General features: G+C 50.5%; 1 protein-coding gene across 1 annotated transcript in view; it reads right to left on the reverse strand.

Moving 5' to 3' along the window:
- The window catches only part of LTBP2 (latent transforming growth factor beta binding protein 2), a 121,211-nt gene that overhangs the window by 15,630 nt on the left and 82,759 nt on the right, over window positions 1–22,822 (reverse strand). Inside the window, exons 10-20 of the mRNA XM_004371040.1 lie at window positions 17,804–17,878; window positions 16,192–16,314; window positions 12,419–12,583; window positions 11,965–12,180; window positions 10,808–10,827; window positions 9,522–9,565; window positions 9,054–9,058; window positions 8,562–8,657; window positions 6,232–6,360; window positions 5,420–5,548; window positions 1,068–1,187 (exon numbers count right to left, since the gene is read on the reverse strand). Coding sequence (XP_004371097.1) covers window positions 1,068–1,187; window positions 5,420–5,548; window positions 6,232–6,360; window positions 8,562–8,657; window positions 9,054–9,058; window positions 9,522–9,565; window positions 10,808–10,827; window positions 11,965–12,180; window positions 12,419–12,583; window positions 16,192–16,314; window positions 17,804–17,878 — 1,122 coding nt within the window. The remainder of the gene's footprint in view (window positions 1–1,067; window positions 1,188–5,419; window positions 5,549–6,231; window positions 6,361–8,561; window positions 8,658–9,053; window positions 9,059–9,521; window positions 9,566–10,807; window positions 10,828–11,964; window positions 12,181–12,418; window positions 12,584–16,191; window positions 16,315–17,803; window positions 17,879–22,822) is intronic.

Here is a 22,822-nt window from a genome sequence, read left to right on the forward strand (position 1 = left end):
AGGGGGAGAACCAAGAGGGAGGCGTTGAGAGACCCTAGGTGACATGCAAGGGAGCTCAGACAGGGGGAGAGTTGGCTGTCCTACACCTGCATCCTTCTTCTTTGCTAAGACCTAGACTCTGGTCTTTGCTTCCATGGTAGCAGTCCGAGAAAGGGCGTTCTCCCTTCACAAGGTACACAAGCTCATCCCTCACCTCCAGGGCCCTCTGCAACCAGGAAAGTCCTGGCTAGGGAAACCTGGATGCTAGGATGAGTCTGGGCCTAAGTTCAGACCCAGGGCAAGGTTTCTTTCTAGACAAAGCCTTGATTTACCCTCATTTACTCCTGTCTCAGCTAGTCTTGGGAGCACATGACCTAGGCCTCCTGCAAGCATCTGACACCGTTGCCTGGCAGGTTGGTGGTGGTGGTGGACCTGCCACCAGGTATTCAGAGCTAGGCTGATAATGGCAGGCTCAACCAGTCTGTGAGGAGGCCACGTGGCAACATGGCAGCTGCCTTTTGACTGGGCGTGGGAAAGGGGGCAAGGATCCGGGTTCTGCCATTCATTGTTTGATTCTTTCATTCATTCAACAAGGGTTTGTTGAGTGCTTATTGTATGTCCATGCCTGGGCCGTCTAAGGATTGATCCAGCCCTCAAGGAGCTCATATTCCAACAAGCTTTAGCAGAAGGCCAAGGCTGAGGACCCAGGTGACTCCCAGGTAGACAGACTCTCTCCCTCTGCCACACGAGGAGAGTAGCATTTTCAAGGCAAGGGGGCAGAGGTGTCCTAGGGCAGGCCTGGGCCAGGTGGAAGATGCCGCAGAGGCAGAGGGGATGTTCTCAGGATCTCATGTAGATAAAGTTACTTGCCCCCACCCACGGTGGGCTGCAGATAGGATGCCAAAATATCAGTGAGGGCATGGAAGGACTCAGGAATCCCCAGACACATCTCTGTCCACAGGAGTGGGCTCAGCCTCAAGGGGCCCAGTTGGGGACAAGCTAGAAGGGGAGTTGGTAGTGGGCAGTGCAAGGGGAGGAACCAGGAGATAAGCAGGTGGCAGGCTGCCCTCCCTATTTCTGTTCCTTACCTTGGCAGTGTCCCTTCCTGGCCATGATGTAGCCCTGGTCACACTCGCAGTGATATGAACCCTCGGTGTTGGTGCACCGCCCCCCGGTGCACGCCTCTGGTTGTTCACACTCGTCTATATCTGTAAACACACAGAAAAGTCCTGAGTTGGGGCCATGCCTGGAAGGGGACCTGGCTTCCCTTCCAGAGGCCATGCTGGGGTCCAGGCAGGGAAGGTGTCCTTGCTGCAGCCATGATTGGCAGGAGGGGCCCCTACGCCAGGTCTGACACAGATCTAGCGAAGGCCCCTGCTTACCCTCAGCTCCTCCCTCTCCGGTGGGCTACTCTTTGGGCCCCCTCTGGGCCTTCACAGCTGTCCCCTCACCCTGATGCCAGGGTTGGGAACGTGCCTTATTTATCTCAGGGTCCCCCATGCCCAGCACAGAGCCTCAATAAGTGCTGACTGAATGAATCAAATAATAATCCTATGTTTGTGGATAGTGTTTTCATTTGAGCAATGCTTCATAAAAACTTCATTGTCTGACAGAGTTGCTGGCAGGTGTGAAAATGCACATTCCTAGGTCCACAACCAGAGCTTCTGACCCAGCAGTACTGGGTGGGCCCAGGAACCTGCATTTTAATAACTCCCCAGGCAATTCTGAAACAATTGGCCCTTGGTTTGAGAAACTCTAAGCCTAATGGAACAGAACAGGAAACTAGGAGGCAGAGCCATGTGTATTAAAAAAAAAAAATCAGTGGGGCCAAGATGGTTGTCTTATGGATGGTGTCTCAATCTATGGAGACAAAGAAAACTGGGTTCTTCCCACCATGCAAAGGTGCACTTCAGGTAGATTAAAGCATAACTGTGAAAGATGAAAATATAACCTTCATAGGAGAGCATGGAGAATATCTTTGTGACTCAAGAGTGGGGAAGAACTTCTTAAATAAAGCTTCAAAAATACACAAAAAAGGCAAAAAGGTGAATTTCAATATATCAAAATTAAGAATTTCTATTCAAAGAAGGACATGCGGATAAGGTTAATGGGCAGAGGACAGGAGGTTGCAATATCTAAACCTAGCAAAGTATCTAGAACATACAAAAACCAGTTGCCGTTGAGTCAGCTCCGACTCATGGTGACCCCATATGTGTCAGAGTACAACTGTGCTCCATGCGGTTTTCAATGGCTGATTTTTCGAAAGTAGATTGCTAGGCCTTTCTTTCAAGGGGCCTCTGGGTGGACTCAAACCTCCAATCTTTTGGTTAGCAGCAGCTGAGCATGTTAACCGTTTTCACCACACAAGGACTCTAGAATAAAAAAATAAAAGCAAAAAACCAAACCCATTGCCATCAAGTCAACTCTGACTCACAGCAACCCTATAGGACAGAGTAGAACTGTCCCATAGGTTTCCAAGGCGCAGCTAGTGGATTTGAACTGCTGACCTTTTGGTACAGCAGCCATAGCTCTTAACCACTGCACCACCAGGGCTCCCTAGAACATAAGGGACTCCTAAAAAAAACTACAAGAAAATACAGCAACCACCACTGGAAAAATGAGCGAAAGATACGATCAGCAGTTTACAGATGAGGAAACCCAAAAGGCTAACATGAAGAGGTGCTCCCCTTATCCCTAGTAATAATGAAAGTAATGAGATACACTTCATGAGACTGGCACAATCTACAAAGTGGATACGGTCTCGGGTAAGGCCTCATCAAGCCGCAGCCAGGCCCCGATGGGAGAAGCATTTCCCTAGACAATGCCCCCCCACCCCAATTAGCTGCTGGGGATAGCAGAGATACCCCGACACCGGGCTGGAAAATGAGGAACTCCTTGTCTGGGCCAGCCGTAGAGACACCATCCCCTGCAGCAGCCACTGCTTGTCCCCGCCAGCTACCCCGGCTCCGCCTGCAGGGAGCAGAGCGGCTGGCCCACAATCCCAGCTAGGCTCCGGGCAAGTCCCGGGAAGCCCCTGCCTCAGCCCCTCCCCTGGCTCTCCCCGGCCCCTCCCCCCACTCGTCGGCCCCTCCCCTCGCCTTCTGGGCATCTCCCCTCGCTCGCCGGCCCCTCCCCTCGCTCGCCGGCCCCTCCCCTCGCTTCCTGGACCCCTCCCCTCGCTTCCCGGCCCCTCCGCGGGCTCCCCTGGCCCCTTCCCTCACTCCCCTCGCCTGTTCTAAGCCCTGTTGCTTGACTCACTCCCTGAAAGCCAGCTGACTGCATCGCCACCCTTCTGCTTACAAACGCCTCCAGGCTGCCCACTGCCCATGGGACGGTGTCCAAGCACTTCAGCCTGGCACTCAGACACTCCACAAACTGGCCTCAACTCCTGCCACTTCCTCCACGTGTCCATGCGCCAGTCACATTGAATTTATCGCCATTTTTCCCAGCGCATACCAGGCCTGTTTACTACTCTACTCTGCAGAAATGGTTCTTTTACCTAGAATACCCTCTGTGCCCTCTATCCTTATCCATGCCCCACAGTTATGCCAACGCCCTGCTTCTAAGGAAGTGCGTCATTGGAAGCAAAGCAGGGTGTGGAACTGGAATGACTGATTCTGTTCCCAGCTCTGCCATGACTAGGTGTGAGATCCCTGGGTGTTTCAAGTCACCTTTCTGAGCCTCAGTTTCCTAAACTATAAAATGAGGATAAGGATTTCTACTGCGTGGGGTTGGGATGATAAGCTTCACGTAATAAAGTGCTCAGGACAGTGCTGCATTAAATGGTAGCTATTTATTCTTAGAGGAGTCCTTAGGTGGCAAAAACGGTTAAGTGCTCAAGCTACTTCCGAAAGGTCACAGCCTGGAAAACCATATAAGGCAGTTCTACTCTGCACACATGGAGTTGCCATGAGTCTACCCAGAGGCACCTTGGAAGAAAGGCCTGGTGATCTACTTTCAAAAAATCAGCCATTGAAAGCTCTGTGGAGCACAGTTCTACTCTGACACACATGGGGTCATCATGAATCAAAATTGACTCAACAGCAATTGGTTTTATTATTATTCTCCCCCAGCTAAAACACCCCCCTCTGGGAAACTTCCCTTACTTCTTCATATGGAGCCAAGTGCTTCTTGATCTGGATCCCACAGTGTCACTATTCATATCTTACTCATCTCAGTATCCCCAGAGCTTAGCACAGTGCTGGGCACATGTTTGAGTGGGGAATGAATGAATAAATGAATGCACACTCTTCAGTTAAGTTAGGGGATATGTCTCTTCCACTCCTCCTTGCCCGCAATCAAGTCTCTGCATACCAGATCTTGGGCAGACATGCATGGGGATTAGCAGCAAGGGGACTCTGGCAATGGGAGGATATACAGTCCCTTGCCTCCTGGGAGAGGCCTGTGAGTGACCACTGGCCAGACCAGCAATGTGTGCCCAATGTGTGCCGTTCTCAGGAAGAGGATTCCAGCTGGGTTATGAATCCTAAGGCACTGCTAGGAAAGGGCTGCATGGTATATTCTTGGTGGATTCATTCGTTAAAAAGCATGTGGAGTGTTTTGTACAGCAGTATAAACCAAAAAACCAAACCTTTTGCCATCGAGTTGATTCTGACTCACAGTGACCGTATAGGACAGAAACAGCTGGTGGATTTGAACTGCTGACCTTTTGGTTAGCAGTCATAGCTCTTAACCACTGTGCCACCAGGGCACCACAGCAGCATAAATACTGCACATTAAAGCGTTTGCTTTGGAAGCTGTCTTTACTGCAAGTCCCCAAGCAGTGGACCAGGCCTTCCCAGGGAAACTCAAAGCCTTGCTGGCGTCTCCAAGCTGCTGGGGACATGTGATCCTCTCTCAAAGGCACGCCCTGCTCCACAGTCTGCTGGGGGCCCCCGCTCAGGGTCCTCACGGGTCGCCCTCCTTCCCCAAAATGAAAGTAGCTCCTCATCACCCAGAGTTTGGGGACCTGGCTTTTAGTCTCCATCTCCAGCCACGTCCCCTGACCTCGTTACACTCTCTGCTCCAGCCACAGCTCCTGGAGCTTCGCGAATGTTACTGCCTTTTGGAATGGTACCCTTCCTTCCGGTCTCAGCTAGGCTCTGCTTCCTCCCAGGCCCAGGTTCAAGCCCTCCTCTCTGTCCCTGCGGCCCCCCTACACGCCCCACACTGCAGCACTGTGTCTGGGTGTGGTAGATGCCTGCTTCCTCATCCACCCCCAACTCTAGACGGAGAGTGTCCATGTCAGCCCCGTGCCTGGGAGAGCAGACCCTCCACCAAGACTTGCTGAATTGGTGAAGGAAGGATGAGCAGTGGGCTCCTAGGAGTGAGGTGGTGCAGCAGCTAGGCTTGTTGCCTCCCCTACTGGGCTGCTCAGTGAGGAGCCCCACCAAGACTCGTTCTCTGGGGCCATCTGGGGGTAAGGGTGGGCTCGGCTTACCTTGGCACTCCTGCGTGGCCCCCAAGGTATCCAGCATATAGCCAGGGTAGCAGAAACAGGAGTAGGAGCCCACACGGTTGACGCAGCGTCCTTTTCCCCCGCAGGGGTCCCTCAGGCACTCGTTGTCGTCTGAGCCAGAGGGAAAGAGAGATGAGGTCAGGGAGGTCCACTGTGCCTTTCTTGGGGCACCTGCCAGCAACCTGCCCACACTAGGGGGCTGGGCAGGTGATAGTGCTATGGGCAGGGAGGGTGAGGGAACAGAGGCCGGGGGTCGGGAAGAAAAATTTCCAGGGCTGGGAACCCCACAGGTAGCCCATCACCAAGGGCACTTCCTTCCTGCTCCCTGACCCCTCTCCCAGTGGCCCTGCGGTCACCTCTTTTCTCCTCCAAGGCCACAGCAAATATTCATGTAAATCAGATCTCCCTTGTATAAAAATATTGGGGTGAGGGGAGGGGTTGAGCTACACTTGGAGATTTATCTGGGCCCCAAACCTCTCCCCCCAGGGATGGCCCTGGTGAGACATTTACAAGTAGGGCAGCAAGATGCCCACTCTGAGGGGTTGGCCGATCTCGGGGCACTGGTGTGGATTCCCACCCTCCCAGAGCCCTGGAGACTCACCGATGGGGCTACAGAGACTGGTCTTTTCCCGAAGGTTATGGTTAGCTTTGTCCACGGGGACCACGTCCCTCCTAAACCCATCAACCCACGCAGCACTGCTTGGAGCTTCCGCTGCCTGCACTCTTGACTCAGTCCCTCACCCTGCTCCCATCCTCCCCAGACACTAGGTGAGCCAGGACGCCAGAGTCAGTACCTGTGCAGTAGGCCTGGCTAGGGTGTAGCTGGTAGCCGGGGCTACAGATACATCTGTATCCATCTGGGAGGTTCACGCAGGTTCCAGGGCCACAGATGTTGGTGGCTCCCGTGGCACATCTATCAATGACTGCGGGAGACAGGGCAGCACAGAGGTTATGGCAGGTGGGGGATGGGCCAAGGCAGTGGGGAGGGTGAGGAGAGTGTGGGGGAGCAGGGCATAGAGGTCTCAGAGGACCAACAGAAGTCTCACCCTACCCTTAGCCAGGCCCTCCCACAACCGTGCATAGCACGGCTTCGTCTAAGACCCCACTGGACCTCCCCCCAGGGCCCCGAGCTCTACCAGGATGGAGCTCAAAATAGCGCATCCCCCTGACCTAGACCCAGCAGGGTCCAGTAACTTGTGCATCTCCACAAAGGGTGTCTGGCCTGACCTCACCCTGAATCCAGGCACTGCTCTCGCCCATGATGCCCAGTGCTACCCCTCCCTGGCAACACATGCCCATTTTCTTCTAGACCAATGGGCAGATCTGGTGAGCAGGATGCCTGGGGGAGACTACCAGGGGAAAAGGGAGAGGTGGGCCACACTGAGACTGGCCTGTGAGCAAGGGGGTGATAGGAGGTGTGAGTGTGATCAGAAAGTTGTCTCAGAAAGGCCTCTCAGGCAACAAGTTGGCAGACGGACTGCAGTGGGGAGGCACAGGGGGTCCCTAGAAAGCTGCTGAAATAATTTAAACGAGGGCTGCCTTGGGTGTTGGCAATGAAAAGTGGGAGGCAGACACTGAATTGAGAAACATTTCGGAGGCAGACTCAACAGGACTCAGGAGACTGTACAGAGGGCAGATACTAGATTTTGAATTGTGTTCCCAATAGTAGAAAAGTTCCTGGAACTTACAACGTGCTGAATGAATGAATAATGATGCGGTCAGTCTCTGTGCCCACTGAGGTCTTAGCCTGAAGCCCACATACCCAGGGGTCCTCCTCCACAGCATTGGAGGTGCTGGGAATGGCCTGAGAGATGCAGGGAATGGCCTGAGAAGTGGCCTGTGCTGGTACAGTGGGGCTCAATAGTATTTGCTACATTGGGCTGAACTGAATATGCACAGTCCCGTTTGCAATGTTACTCTGTCCCCTGGCCTAGTTCCAAGTTTGCATCAGCCTGGGGGCTCGTAAGGATCCCTCAAATAGGTTCTAAATATCTGCTCAGAGGAGTGAGGTTGAGGGTGGCAGGCAAGAAGAATGGGGATCAGGTAAAAGGCTGCTGGTAGTCGTGGTGGTGGGGGATTCTGTCCCCCCACATAGCTGAGAATGGCTGCTAAGCCTGGGCCTTGCCCTTTCCCCCAACCCTACCCCTTGCCTTTGCCCCTGCCTCCAGGACCAGAGCTGAGCCCCTAGCTGAGCCTCTAGCCCAGCACACCTTGCTTCTTGAGCAAAGAAGGGAAATGGATGCTCCCTGGAGCAGTGCTCTGAGTCCAGAGGAGAGAGGTCCTGGGAGAGGTCAGGGGGAACAGTCTGGTTCAGGCCTGGGAAAGCCAGAACCCTCACCCCCTGGACCTTTCCACAAACCACAGGGTCTCTCCCTTTGCCAGAAGAAATACAGAAATCCCCCCAGTCTGACTTGGGCCTTCAGACCTAGGTCTGTGAGTTTAAGACAGCAGCGAGCCCCCGGAGAGGGAACGTGTGAGGCGCCCACATGACAGCACGTGACACACGTGTGCACACACATGCGAGCACACACGTGCACAGGGAGCAGCAACGACAACACCAGCCTGCTTCTTTTGGACCAAGTCCCCAAACAATGTGACTTTGAGGAGGGCACATTCCAGAGCAAGGTGGATTTGCCAAGGATCTCCCCCATCCCACCCCCATCATTGCAGTCGGCCAGAGGGAGGGGAACGCAGGCTGCTCTCAGGCGGTTTAACAACCTTGAAAAACAGAACCTTGGAAATTGGCCCTTCCTGTGGGCAGGAGGCCTTCCGCTGCCAGGGCACTCAGCTGACTCTGGGTAAGCAGCCTAGACGGGCCAGGCTCAGAAGCCCAGCTTCATGGGCTCTCCTTCCTCGAGAGGCCCCCTGGGGGTCTCCTGGAGTAAGACCCTCCCCACAGAGCCCCGTCTTTTTCTGCTCTCGGGCTTGACAGTCTCCAGATGAAGCTCGTATTCACTAGGGGTACCCTGTAAGATGAGGCCAGGGACCCTTAGCCTGGGCCAGAAGTTCACTAAAGGGGAACTCTAGAGAATTCCACTCATGCTCCTGCCCTGGAGTCGGCTCTGGACAGCCAGACCATGCAGGGTAGGATGCCAAGAGCCCTCAAAGGACTGGCTGCAGGTACCTGGGGGGCTCAGGGTCACCAGCACGTCGGTGAGGGAGGTCACTTGCTGTTCTTCCCAGGTCTCTGTAATCACCTGTGCGGGTAGTGGTGGCGTGGGTCGTCCCATGGCATCTGCAGAAGGGAGCAGGCAGGATAGGCGTTCCTTCCAGAGTGGCCTTTCCCGCCTCCCTGCTGTTCAGACTCCCAAGAACCAAGGGTGGATCCCAGGGCAGGGTACCCATCTGCCTTTTGGTCTCCTGAAACTTGATCCGGCCACATATAGAATTAGAGGATCTGACACTCTAACAGGAGTCTGAGTCATCTAGTCTCACCCCATTTCATCAGGCAAGGAGACTGAGGCTCACAGAAATGGCCACTTGTCCAAGGCCAGCCGGCTTGTTAGAAGCTGAGCTCAAGCCCAGGTCTTCTGATTCCCACTTCAGCATTCTTTTCCTTCTGTTTGCAAAGCACTTTACACTTTACAGAGCTCTGCCACAAACGTCACTATCTTATTTGCCCTGCTGGGCAGCAGGGCGGGTATGATTGCCCCATTTTACAGGTGGAGAAAGCTGAAGCTCAGCCTTCTGACTCCCAGCAGTGGTGACGGTCAAGCTGCTCTGCAGAGCCCTAACAGCTTGGAGGAGGTGTGACAGGGCCACTGGGGGAAAGCGCTTCAGGTACCCAACCACCCCCTGCTCCAGGTATTGCCTCCTCTTGGGTCTGGTTCATGTGCTGAGCAGCAACACGACATTCAGAGAGAGCTTGGTGGCTAGGAAAGTATTGCACAGCATCCCAGTGCCTCTCACTGAGAGCATCTTAAGTGCATGTGCTCCACAAAGAGCATTCACGTACGTCACGTCACTCATGAGTTCATCTGATTTGAGCCCCATGGATCAGTTCACATACAGTGAATTCACCACCAGATTAAGGTCTCTCCTTCCATCCCTTCTTTTTTCCCTGGGAGCCACCAGGAAGAGGGACTCACCTGGGACCCAGATAGGTGCAGGGGTGACACTGGTCGTGACCTGCACAGAAACAGAAGCAGGTCAGTCTTGGCTCCTCTGTCACTCCCATGATGTGCTTTCTCCCACCACATTCACCCCCACCTTTCTGTCCAACTCACTCATTCACTCTTTCATTCATTCCAGGTATTGATGAGTTCTTACTATGTGCCAGGCATTCTGCTAGATACTTTATATCAGTGGCTTATTTATCTTCTCAACCATCCTGTGAGGTAGGTAGTGTGACAGTAGTGCTCCCCCAGTGTTATAATGATTAACTGAGCTAGTGACTGGGAAGTGCCAGCTCAGTGTCTGGCGTATGATGGAAGATTAGCAAGTATGGCACCAATGCTATGGTCTCCACTTCTCAGGTAAAGACTCGGAAGCTCCAGAGGTTAAGTAGCCTACCTGGGGTCACAGAGCCATACTTGCTGAAGCTGGGACCCAGCACGACATCTGGTGCCCCTTACCACAGCCCAGGGACAGAGGCAGAGCAGCTGGCAGTGGGAAAATGGCAGGAGAAGAATGGGCAGAAGATGAAAGAGGGACTGGAGCCCGCCGGGGTCTGTGATGATGCAGATTTAGAGCTTTGGCTGAACGAAGAACATGTGGCGCTCCAGCGAGAGAACAAGGTCATTGGAGAAACAGTATTTGGGGACAGTCAGGTATGTGGTTGGAGAGGCTGGGGAGGAGGGAGGGACTAGCAGACTGCCAAGGGAAGAAGATTTACTTGTTTTGAATGTTCTTCCAGGAGGACACCCAGTTCTTTACTGGGGAATCCTAGGCACAAGGAAGAGGGCAGGACCCCTTTCTCAGTGAAGTGGTTTGAGGATATTCACAGCTGTGACTCTATTTCCCCACCAGCCTCTCACAGAGGAGAACTTGACGTTTAAGCAAAATGGGTTCAGAAAGTGCTGAATCCAGAATGAATCTGGAAACAGCTCTAGACCTCCAGGACACGTTCCTATTTCCTTTCTGAAGGGACCCCAGACCATCCCAGTTGAGAACGCTTGCAGAGTAGCTGGCACAGAGCTTAGCATACAGTAGCTGCTCCATACGGAGGAGCAGACGTTATTTTTCCTTTGGGGTAAAACTGGGTCTTTGGATCACCCCTCCCACTTTGTCATCTCTCCAAGTAATATCCTACACATACTCCACCTTTCTCCCTTTCCTCCCTCCGGGGACACTGTCCTGGGGCCTCCGAGGCTACCAGGTCCCCGCTCTCTGCCATACTTGCCCAGCTCCCTCGTGGGAGGACTCACTCACCTGGCCATCCTGAGAGTCACCTGGTGGGGGAAAGGTGAGAGCATGGGCTCAGGGAGAAGAGTCTGGCTGCCCTCCCCCTCCTGTCCATGGCCTGGGCTGGCTCAGAGACTGCACCCTCTTGACCTTGTCCTAGACAGGGCCAGCAGCAGGGAGAGCTTGGATTTTCTTACCTGCCTACACGGCCACCCTTCAGTACCCGCCACCCCTGGAACTGGTCACCACAGACTCCCAGAATCCCCAGGTCTGGAGGGCCTTAGCCTCTCACTGCTTTCCTTTCAGGCTTTCCAGTGACAGGCGTCCCCCACCCACCTTGTGCCATCGACCCCATCAGTCCTAGCTGTAATCCACTTCCGTACGCTGCCACCTCCTCCCTCCCAACCCCCCACCCCAGCCACACATGGTCAATCAGCCGCCCTGCCCTGGGCTATGGACCAGGGGAACCAGTTCTAGGAAGGAGAGGAATTGTTCCTAGCTTGGCCAGTATCCAGTTCTCTTGACGGCTAGGGCTCTGTCCTACCTTCCCTGTCTGTCTGCTCCCGAATCCTGGGGTAGATACTGGCGATCTCATAGGTCACCTGGTCCTAATACGTTCCTGGCCGCCTGAATGCAACTGCTACTAGTAACCCAGGTGTGCCTCTCCGTGTGTCTCCAGGGCACCTGCCAGGGGAGCCTCAAGCCCGGGCTCTTTCCAACCCCATGCCTGCTGGGTCCAAGGCAGTTGAGCTGGAGCTGGTGCTCTGGCTCTAAGGCCAGGGTAGGGGATCTAAAACATGCAGGCTCCCCAAGGACCCACCTGCCAGCTCTCCATGCCTTGCAGCAAGCACCAGCCCCGGAAGATGCATGGCTGGGGGCTGGGGCAGGAGAAGCTGGCCAGCTGGGGTGGGGGCTGCTATTGACTTCTCCATCCTCCAGAAGCAACTCCCTGGGATGTGGGCAGCTCTTCAGGCCATATGGGAGAGGAGGGGGTAGAGCCCTTCCTGGCAGGCCAGGCCAGGACAGAGGGTTTCCAGGGCTGGTGCTGCTGCTCCAAGCTCCCTTTCCTGATGCCCCGGATAAACCAGGGTACACACCCAGCATAAACACTCAGTGGCTATTTGGAGTGCTATAGCCTTAGGGGAAAGGGGAACCCCTCAGGCATCCCGCCCCAGCCCAGATACCCTTGTCAGGGATGGTCTCAGCCTCGAGCCAGGTGCTGGTGGCTGCCCGGAGTGGCTGCCTCTCCGCTGACCCAGGTAGGGTCCCATTGCTCTTTGGCCTTTGCTCCCTGGAGGGCCTGGCCAGTTCCTCCTCCTCAGCTTTCCTCACGGACAGGCGGATGTCTGAGCTTGAGTAGGTGTAGCCATGGCCAGCCGGGCAGATTTCCCTGAAGGCCTCTGCAAGGTCAACAACCAGAGGAGAAGCTGAGAGGTGCCACTCCAGAAGGAAACCAGGGCCCTCCCTCCCTCCCTTTGGGGACAGGCAGTTGAGGCAGTGAGGAGCGAGACCCAGGTTGGGGTGAGAGGTTGAGCAGTGAGGGAAGATTAGGGGTCCGCTGGCTTGAGGGAGGCCCACCCAGGCTGGGGAAAAATAGCCACTGGCTTTGGTGACCAGAGCTGGGAGGCAGAGGGTTACCTGTGCCAGGAGGGGGGCATTTCTCACACCCAGGGCCCCATGCTTTGCCTACACGGCTGCAGCAGCATATCTGTTTGGTGATCCTCTGGACCAAAGGCAGGGTGCAGGTGTGAGGCCCCAGCGACCGGTAGCACAGTCCCTGCTGCATGGAGACAGCTTTGTCCGCTGCAAGACACAGCATGTGGCAGTGGACAGACGGCCAGTGAGAGGGGGATGCATAAGCAGGGAGGAGGGTCGTGGATGGAGGTGTGGCCATGTGTACCCAGGGAATGGCCGGGCCCACTCCTCAACCTGGAAGTTTGGGACACCAAGAAAGAATGCTCACAAGAATTTTGGAGGGACAGCTGCAGGGGGACACCTGAGCACCTCCTCCTATTCTTGTTTGATGAGACCCTTGAACCTGAGAGCAGGAAATGACGATGTAGCTGCTTGTCTCCAGGGGCTGAATTCAAGGTGGTTACCAAAAGCCCAATGTGTGTCTGGGGTTAAGTGGGGAGCAGGGTGTACCGAAGGCCACAGCCTCCCTGGGGACATGAGACAAGGTGAGAGCCAAAGAAACCGGATGGGAGCTCTGAGGTCAGGAACCCTGTCTTGGTCATCTCTGTAACGCAGGTCTCTTCCAGAGTGTCTGGTGTGTGCAGATGCTCAGTGAATGCTTGGTGAATCATTGGGTGGATGGTTAGATCAACAAACCAATCAAAAACTGAATCAATGAATCAAAATACTGTAGACCACAGTGAGTTTCAGCTGTGCTGGTTTAGATAATAACAATACCACCAACATTGACCTTTTTCTCGTATTTGGATAGTAAAGACTAAAGAATATTCTCTTGTAAATGTTCTCAATGTTAGATGAGGTGGCCATACCAGGTTGGAAGAGGCTGAATCCATAGAGGGCTAGCTGAACTCGGAGAAGATGAGAATAACAATCAAAGCTGAGGAAGTGATGATGCTGGAGGAGTCCTGGCTGGGCCCCAGGACTCAGCAGACCAAGTTCAAATCCCTGCTTCACCATGAGCTACATGACACCCCAGGGCCTCAGCTTCTTTGTGTGTAAAATAAGGATGATGATGATAATCCTATTTCTGCCTGCCTGGCATCTATGCCTCCATATTCTGGCAACAGCACGCTGGTTTTCCTGTGGCAACCACCCCACCCCTACTCTTGGCCCATGTGATTGGAGTAGGGGCTGACTCCACTTCCTAGCTCCAGAAGTGTAGTCCATATCCCTGGCCACAAGGATCGGGTCAGGAATGGGCACACGACCAAGTTGGCCCTATGATAATCAGCTTTAGAACTTTTCCTGGACTATCAGAAAGCAGAAGCCCTGGTGGTGCAGTAGTTAAGAGATTGGCTGCTAACCAAGAGGTCGGCAGTTCGAGTCCATCAGCCTCCTTGGAAACCGTGTGGGGCAGTTCTACTCTGTCCTATAGGGCCGCTATGAGTTGGAATTGATTTGACGGCAATGGGTTTTTTGGGTTTTATTAGAAAGCACATGCTTTTTTTCAAGTGAGGTTACAAAGCTAGTAGGATGTAGACCTGGGACTATGAAACCAACACAGAGGAAACAGAACAAGAAATGTGGTAAAGATATTGTGGGTGCCTGGATCCAGCCAAGCCTGAAGCCACAACTACCCTTGGTCTTCCGAGTTGGACTTTTTGCTGAAAAAAGTTTGAGCTGGGTTTCTGTCACTTGCAATCTAAAGACTCCTGACTAATAACTTCTTCACGGTACTGTCATGAAGATTAAACAAGGTGATGTATGTGACAAGAAAAAAAATCTACTGCCACCAAGTCAATTCCCACTCAAGTGACCATATAGGACAGAGTAGAACTACCTATAGGGTTTCCAAAGCTGTAAATCTTTAGGGAAACAGACTGTCACATCTTTCTCCCACAGAGCTGTTAGTGGGTTCAAACCGCCAGCCTTTCAGTTAGCAGCCAACCACTTAACCACTGTGCTACCAGGGTTCCATGTATGTGATAGAGCCTTATATAAAGTGATGTGCTATGCACAGGTAAATTGTCATTCAGTCCACAAGCCCTGAATCTCTAGGTGCAATCTCTCTCTCTAGCAGCTGCTTCCCTTCGGGTACTACAGGGAAGAGCTCATTCAGTCCCTTTGAGCCCCAGGGTAGAGATGATCCAGTTGGGAACATCAGGAGACTGGGCCAGTGCAGAGAGGTCCCCGTAGACGGCTGTACTCGTCATGGGCAGGTAACAGGGAGGGAGGACAAAGCCCAGAAACGAAGGGAAGAGAAACATCATGCTTGCCCCATCTGGAGGGAGTGACACAGGGGAGGGGCAGAAAATAAGGAACACCCCAGGGCCACTCCTGCTTTCCTGCATTAGCTGAAACAGGGTCTCATCCTGGGACTAATAAATTAAAAAGTCGTCCCGGATATTAAACATGCCTGCCTGATAAAGGAATCCTAAGTGAGGTGGGAAGATCCCTGGGCGGCAAAAACAGTTTGTGCTCGGCTACTAATCCAGAGGTTGGTGGTTCGAACCTACCCAATGGCACTGCAGAAGAAAGACCTGGCGATCTGCTTCCATAAAGATTACAGCCAAGAAAACCCTATGGAGCAGTTCTACTCTGTAACATATGGGGTTGCCATGAGTCAGAATTGACTCAACTACAATGGGTTTCGTCTTTTTTTGGTTTAAGTGAAGTGGGGGAGAAGGAAGCATGACATGCCCCAAAGGCCTCCATTCCATGTCTCCACCTCCCTGAAGGCTTCCTGAGAGAATACTCTTCCTGTTCTCCGAAGTCTGGGCCCTTCCCTCTCTGGGTGCCTCCTAAGGCTCTCACTGTCTCCTCTCACTGGAGGCACTGGGTCCAGTCTCATCTCCCCTTTCACATGGAAACTCACTTTGGACAACCTCAGAGCCTTCCCAGACCCGGCAGTTTGCAGGCTGAGGCTTGGCCGGCCACAGGGGGCTCTGCTGAGCTGTGGGGACAACCTGTCCCAGCCCTGGGCTGTGCTTCTCAGAGGCCAGTTGGGACTGGTTTTATTCAGCTCTGGTCCAGCCTCTCTGCACTAGGAAAGCCCTGTCTGGGTCACAGCGTCAGGTCTGCATCTGGTGGGGAGGCTGCCAGCCTGGGCCTCTCCCAGCTGGAAACCACAGAGGTCACTGGGAACAAAACTGCCTGGTGTGCATGCGTCACGTACACGGACACGATGCTAATATTCAGAGTCAGCATGAGCAATGCATGACACGTATGTGCTTCTGGACGCAGAGACTCACCAGAACCACAAGGCACCACAGGATTATGGAAGGGCCCAGGACCGGGCAGCATCACCATGAATATGTGGACAGGACCTGTGTATCACCACGGCCCTTTAAGGAAGGTCTGCGGCCAAGTGACCAGGCCACTAAGCCCAGGACAGAAGAGGCAGCAATGTCTCAGCCAGATGTATGGCAGAAGCAACTCAGACACCCCCAAAGTAAATGAGACAGCAAATGGGACACAAATGATTCGGGGGAAAAAACTCCAGAAGAAATAGAAAATATTAATCCCAAACTGTAAAGCCCCAGAAGAAATGCCTAAAATAAAAAGTGAAGCAGTAACCATGTCTAGCACGAGAGGCAGATCAGTTTGCGTACGTTGGGTCCAACTCCAGGTTGAGTAGCAGACACCAGGCCCTGGGCAGGGGGTGATGGGGTCTGTGGAAAATTACTGCTCAGGGCCTGGTCCATGGGCCCTAAGAGTCCCATCCTGCCTCTGCTGTGTATGTAAGTCCCCCGCCCCTGGCCCCTGCCGGCACTCACACACACAGCGGCTCCGAGACGGGTCCAGCATGAGGCCAGATCTGCACGTGCAGAGGTAGCTGCCCCTGGTGTTCACGCACTCCGAGTCCTTGCAGAGGCCCAGGACCAAGCACTCGTTGATATCTGCAGGGATGAGAAATGATCCAGCACCCACCCACCAAGGCCTGACGACGGAGGGGAGGGTCTGGGGCAGGGATCTCCAAATCCTTTCTCCAAATAAAACAACAACAACAGCAATAAAATAGCTGCCATTTATTAAGTGTGACCCCCTCTGTGTGTGTCAATTTCCTCATTTGTAAAAAGGGGGTAATACTGGTAACTACCAGGTACAGTTGTTATAAGGATAAAATAAGATAACAATTATAAACCACGTAGTCTAAGACTTAATGTGGGATAAGATGATAATATTAAGAGCTAATGTTTACTGAGTGCCTATTGCATGCCAGGAGTCCCTGGGTGGCACAAACATTTAAGTGCTCAGCTACTAATGGAAAGGTTGGAGGTTCAAACCCACCCAAAGGCACATTGGAAGAAAGGCCCGGTGATCTGCTTCTGAAAGGTCACAGCGTTGAAAACGCTATGGAGCACAATTGTACTCTGCACACATGGGGTCCCCATGAGTCGGAATCGATTTGACAGCAACTGGTTTGGTTTTGGTTTTTTACCGTATGCCAGGAACTGTGAAGGGAGCTTTACATATGAACTGAAAAAACAAAACAACTACAACAAAAACCGTTGCCATGGAGCGGATTCCGACTCATAGCGACCCTATGATGCCCCATTTAATTTTCGCAAGCAATTCTATGAAGCAGGCCCACATATCCTCGTTTCACAGGTGAAGAAACCAAGGTAAGTGGTATGCTGGGATGCAAACAGAGGAAAGAAGTCAAGGGGGGCTGCTTGGGCTGGAAGGTGGAGAATGTGCAGCTGAGTCCCTTGAAACTCCCTCAGTCAGTCATCTGGTCCTACTTCCTATCTGCACTTAAACCCCCTGTGGTGACAATGCCATAGCTGTCCCTGGACCTTGCCCCTGGGCAGACTCTCTAATGCAGATCACCCTAGCCTCAGCTGGCCTTACAGCGCCCATCAGCCAGGCCACCCTTTCTGGTCTCCACCCTGGTTGTGGGGTTGAGGCAAGTGGGAGGGAGGTCTGAGTGGCTGACGGTGCTTTGTTGGGAAAAGCCCACAGAGGTCCCTGCCCACTCAGGCTGACTTGATCTCCTACCCTGGATCAAAAGCTGCCCCATTTCAAGGAAACCAGCCTGGGAGGTGAATGGATGTCCAGGGACTGGGTGACACCCTTCAGACACAGCACCACACAATCATCGAGGGGCACCTGGCCCATGTTCTGGGTAGGAGTGAGTGGAGATGGGGAGAGAAGAGGGCCTCAGCTCCCAGGACCTTCCCTGACTCCCTCTATCAAACAAGTCCCCTGCCTTCCTTAGGTCCCTGGAACCAGTCACTCTTACAGTTCCGCCAAAGGACCCAGCAGACATCCCCAGGCAGTGCTAGCCGCTCCCCCTGTCTGGGTAGGGTTGGTGCACCTGCATCATCTGACCTCCTTCCGTCCCTTACCCTCCCCAGGCCCAGCCCTGCCCCTGGTTGTCCTTACCTTGGCAGTGAGTGAGGTTCAGTCTCTTGTAACCCTGGGGACACTCCAGCTGGCCATTTTCAATCACCGGGGAGGCTGAAGAGGGAAGATACAGACAGGTCTCACTGGAGGGCCTTAGGCTCCTCTGCCATGCTTGCTGGGAAGTGAGGTGTCTTCTAGATGCCCAGCCCACTCAGCAACTGAGCCCCGTCCCCTGTGCCATCACCCTAGACAGCTGTGCCTCCTTGGCTGTAATCTTTTCTGTTGCTCTCACCACCCTCCTCTCAGCCGCCTGACTTCTTCTAAAACTTCTTACTAACTATGATTGCTTTTGTTGTTAGGTGCCACGTAGTCAGCTCCGACTCAAAGCAACCTTATGTATAAAAGATTGAAATGTTGCCCGGTCCTGTGCCATCCTCACAGTCGTTGCTATGTTTGAGCCCACTGTTGCAGCCACTATATATATATCTATACGTATAATGTATTTATAGTTATAATATTATATAAACAAACAAATGAACAAAAAACCCAAACCCATTGCCGTCGAATAGATTTCAACTCATAGCCACCCTATAGGACAGAAAAGAACTGCCCCATAGGGTTTCCAAGGCTGTCATCTTTACGGAAGCAGACTACCTCAACTTTCTCCTGCAGAGGGGCTGGTGGATTCCAGCTGACAATCTCTTTGGTTAGCAGTTGAGAGCTTAATCATTGTGCTAGCAGGGCTCCTTTATAATATTATATACAGCTTGTACTATACTGTATTCATATTATGCTATATAAGATGTGATTAAATGTATTTTATTATTTTTGTTACTTTTTGTTTGGAAATAATTTTAGATTTACAGGAAGTTACAAAAACAATACAGAGAAGCCCCATGTACCCATCACCCAGCTATTCCTAATGGCTACATTTTACATAACTATAGTTTTATTATTTTTAAACACTGGACAACAGCAGTTGGCAGTCTGGTTCTACGCGCCATTGATTTTGATACTTGGTTTTAGTGGCTGTCAGAGCTAACAAGGTAGCCCAGACCAGGAAGGAAGAGCTTCAACGCTGATCACACTTATAAAACCATGACATTCATTTTTTACTCCCATCCACCAACTGCGCAATGCTTTTGATGACATTTGGCTAGTAAATTTCCATCTTCCCTGAAGTCGGTTGGTCTTACAAATTCATCAGTGAATTGCAATTTTATTTTTTTACCAAATGTGTTCAAGTCCACAGAAGAGCTGCATTTGGAAGATTTTTAAATATGTTGGAAGATTTCATTTCTCAAGTCTTTCAAGTCTGCAAATGGATACGGTTTTCAGCAACCAAATCACATAACGGTGGAACAGTTTCCAAATATCTATTTTCAAAAGGCTCCCTCTGTAGCACAAGCCTGTTGAAAAGCAGCCCTGCTTAAGTCTGTAGCAGACAAAACTGGGGAGATGTCTGACAACAAGAAAACTGTTCTCAGTATTTTGGTGCTGATACACGTCCTGGTTTGACTTCCCAACATCTCCCCTTACTTAACAGAAAAATAGAAGTGTCCTTTTTTTTTTTCTTTCTTTAACAATTGACATTAAATAAGAACACAGAAAATATCTCCTTTTCTTTGGAGGAAAAGCGTATCAATTTTTTTTAAAGCTCTAAAAAAACCAGTTGCCATCAAGTCTACCCAACTCATGGCGACCCCATGTGTGCCAGAATAGAACTGTGCTCCATAGGGTTTTCCATGGCTGATTTTTTGTAAGTAGATCACCAGGCCTTTCTTCCAAGGCACCTCGGGGTGGACCCTAACATCCAACCTTTCAGTTAGCAGCCAAGAGCATTAATTGTTTGTATCACCCATAACATCTTGAAAAACTCTAGCAGGTAGTACACTACAGACAGCCAATTGTCATAGAGAAAGGCGACAAATTTGGAACATATGTCTTTTTGTAAAAAAAATCCAAAAAACTAAAAAAGATGACTCAAAATCTTTAAATTTCATAATTACCTTGCCAAGAGATAGTCAGACATTCTCAAGGGGGATAAAGGATCTTAACAGACACTCTTTATTCTAATACAAAGTGCCAGAAAGATACCGTTATACTTTAAAGATCTTGTTTTACAAAGTTAACCACATGATGCCTTCCTGTAGCAATTTGTCTTCTTCTTGCTTCCATTTCTTCCTGGCAATAGCTTGCCTATGAATGTTGCTCTGTTGCTTTACTCAATCATAGCATCAGAAGTTACATTTATAGAGTTGTTTCAGAAAACTCATTTTTATTCCAGAAGTCCATTCACTACTGAGAAGATATGTTCTCTGGTTTATCTTTTCTTTGTTGTTGTTGTTGGGTGCCATTGAGTCAATTCTGACTCATAGTGACCGCATGTGACAGAGTAGAACTGCCCCACAGGATTTCCTAAGCTATAATCTTTACGGAAGCAGATCACCAGGTCTTTCTCCTGTAGAGCCGATGGGTGGGTTCGATTTGCCAACCTTTCGGTTAGCAGCCCATCGCTTAACCATTGCACTACCAGGGCTCCTTATCTTTTCTTTAGTGGCTCACAAAAAAGATAGTTCTATAAACAAACTATGGAACATACACACAAGGTACTTCACCCTTCAGGCAAAGATTAGACAGGTCTATAAAACGAACAATAACACACGTGACGAATGTGCTTCATAGTTCAACCATGTATACGAGACTAAATGGGCACATCAGCCCAAAAAGAAAGACGAGAAGGCAGGAAGGGATAGGAAAACTATGCAGCGATAAGGAACAATGATGAATCTGCAAAACATCTCACAACATGGACGAATCTGGAGGGCATTATGCTGAGTGAAATAAGTCAATCACAAAATGACAAATACTGTATGAGAACACTATTATAAAAACTCAAGAAAAGGTTTACACACAGAAAGAAACAATCTTTAATGGTTACAGGGAAAGGGAGGGCTGGGAAGCGGAAATCACTAATTAGATAGGAGATAAGTGGTAACTTTGGTGAAGGGTAAGACAGGACACAATCCTGGGGAAGTCAGCACAACTTGACCAAGGCAAAGTCACAGAAGCTTCATAGACACATCCAAACTCCCTGAGGGACCGAGTTACTGGGCTGAGGGCTGGGGACCATGGTCTCAGGAGACATTTGGCTCAACTGGCGTAACATAGTTTATAAAGAAAATGTTCTGCATATGGCTGTGGTGAGTAGTGTCTGGGGTCTTCAAAGCCTGTGATCAGCCATCTAAGATACATCTACCAGTCACATCCTGTCTGGAGTAAAGGAGAATGAAGAAAACCAAAGACACAAGGGAAAGATAAGTCCAAAGGACTAATGGACCACAATTACCACAGCCTCCACCAGACTGAGTCCAGCACTACTAGATGGGCCCGGCTCTAATAGGGATTATGATAGATGGTCCCAGACAGAGTGGGAGAAAAATGTAGAACAAAATTCAAACTCACAAAAAAAAGACCAGACTTACTGGTCTGACAGTGACTGGAGAAACCCCAAGAGTATGGTCCCTGGACACCCTTTTAACTTAGTACTTAAGTCACTCCTGAAGTTCACCCTTCAGGCAAAGATTAGACAGGTCTATAAAACAACAATAACACACGTGAGGAATGTGCTTCATAGTTCACCATGTATACGAGACTAAATGGGCACATCAGCCCAAAAAGAAAGACGAGAAGGCAGGAAGGGATAGGAAAACTGGATGAATGGAAATGAGGAACCCGGGGTGGAGAAGGGGAGAGTGCTGACACATTGCTGGGTTGGCAACCAATGTCACAAAACAATTTGTGTATTAATTGTTTAATGAGAAACTAATTTGCTCTGTAAACTTTCACCTAAAGCACAATAAAAAAAAAAAAGATAGTCTTTCTATATTTTATTGTTGAAATAGAATCTTGCAAACACCAATAGACATGCTAGAAATATCTGTACTTTCATTCAATTGTATAGCAAAGTTTTTATTGTCTCAATATTTTTAAATGTTTTTCTAAATCAAGATGGCTTTTACTCTATATCATTAACTGCTACTTCAAGGCATATACATTTAATACAAAGTTCATTATTAATGATAGTGGATATACATCCATATTTCATAGAGTCTTCTTGATAATTTATATTCTGGGATATATTTTCAGTTGGATCATCATCATTTTTGCTTTCTAATGAGACTAATTACATATGAGAGGTCACGGGAAGAAAAGAAGTATCAGCATTGCATTTTTTTAATGATTGCTTATGATTATATTATTGGTATTATTTTGAATCCATAGTTTCTTTGCAGGAATCTTTTAGAGTCACTTATCCTTTTTTTTTTTTTTTCTTTTTATTGTGCTTTAGATGAAGAGCAAATTAGTTTATAATTAAACAATTAATACACATATAATTAAACATTAATACACACCCTGCGATGTGTCAACATCCTCCCCCTCTTATCCATTTTTTTGAGGGTGAGTTTAGTTAACAACAAACAACATAATTGGAAATCCAGTAAACCAACCACTGTGAACCACACTATGTTGTAATATGCCAAAGACAAACACGAGGAGGTGCCATATTTTCTTGGACCCCCTACTACTCCCTGAGGACCTGACATATCACACCCTGACACACAGACAGACCAAGTGAGGGCATAAATTAGTAAAGCTTAATTTTTCTTTTTAAGATGAAAAAATGTCAGTTGAAGATCTGGTACTTTTTCTCGCTCTGGGCTTGCACATTCCAGCGTGGGGCCTAGGCTCCAGACTAAAAGGCTGTTCTTTCAGAGATAAATGTGGTTTCTGAAAATGCTGATATTGAGACGAAAGGATGGGACTGAGGGTGGGGAATGTGAGTGTCCCTGGCATGGGGCCTGGTGGTATGAACTGAAGACAGGGAGGAGGAAAGAGAAGAGAGAGGAAGTTGTTTGGAGAGATCAGAAAGCAGGCTGATTAGATGCAGGCTGTGAACATTATGAGGAGCAGAAGATGAGAAAGAATAACCCAAGACCGATGCCAGAGGCCAAGGAGTAATCATAAGTTAACATTTGTACAGTGCTTCATGGTTGC

This window comes from Trichechus manatus, unplaced genomic scaffold (assembly GCF_000243295.1).
Source record: "Trichechus manatus latirostris isolate Lorelei unplaced genomic scaffold, TriManLat1.0 scaffold00010, whole genome shotgun sequence".
Lineage (NCBI taxonomy): Eukaryota > Metazoa > Chordata > Mammalia > Sirenia > Trichechidae > Trichechus > Trichechus manatus.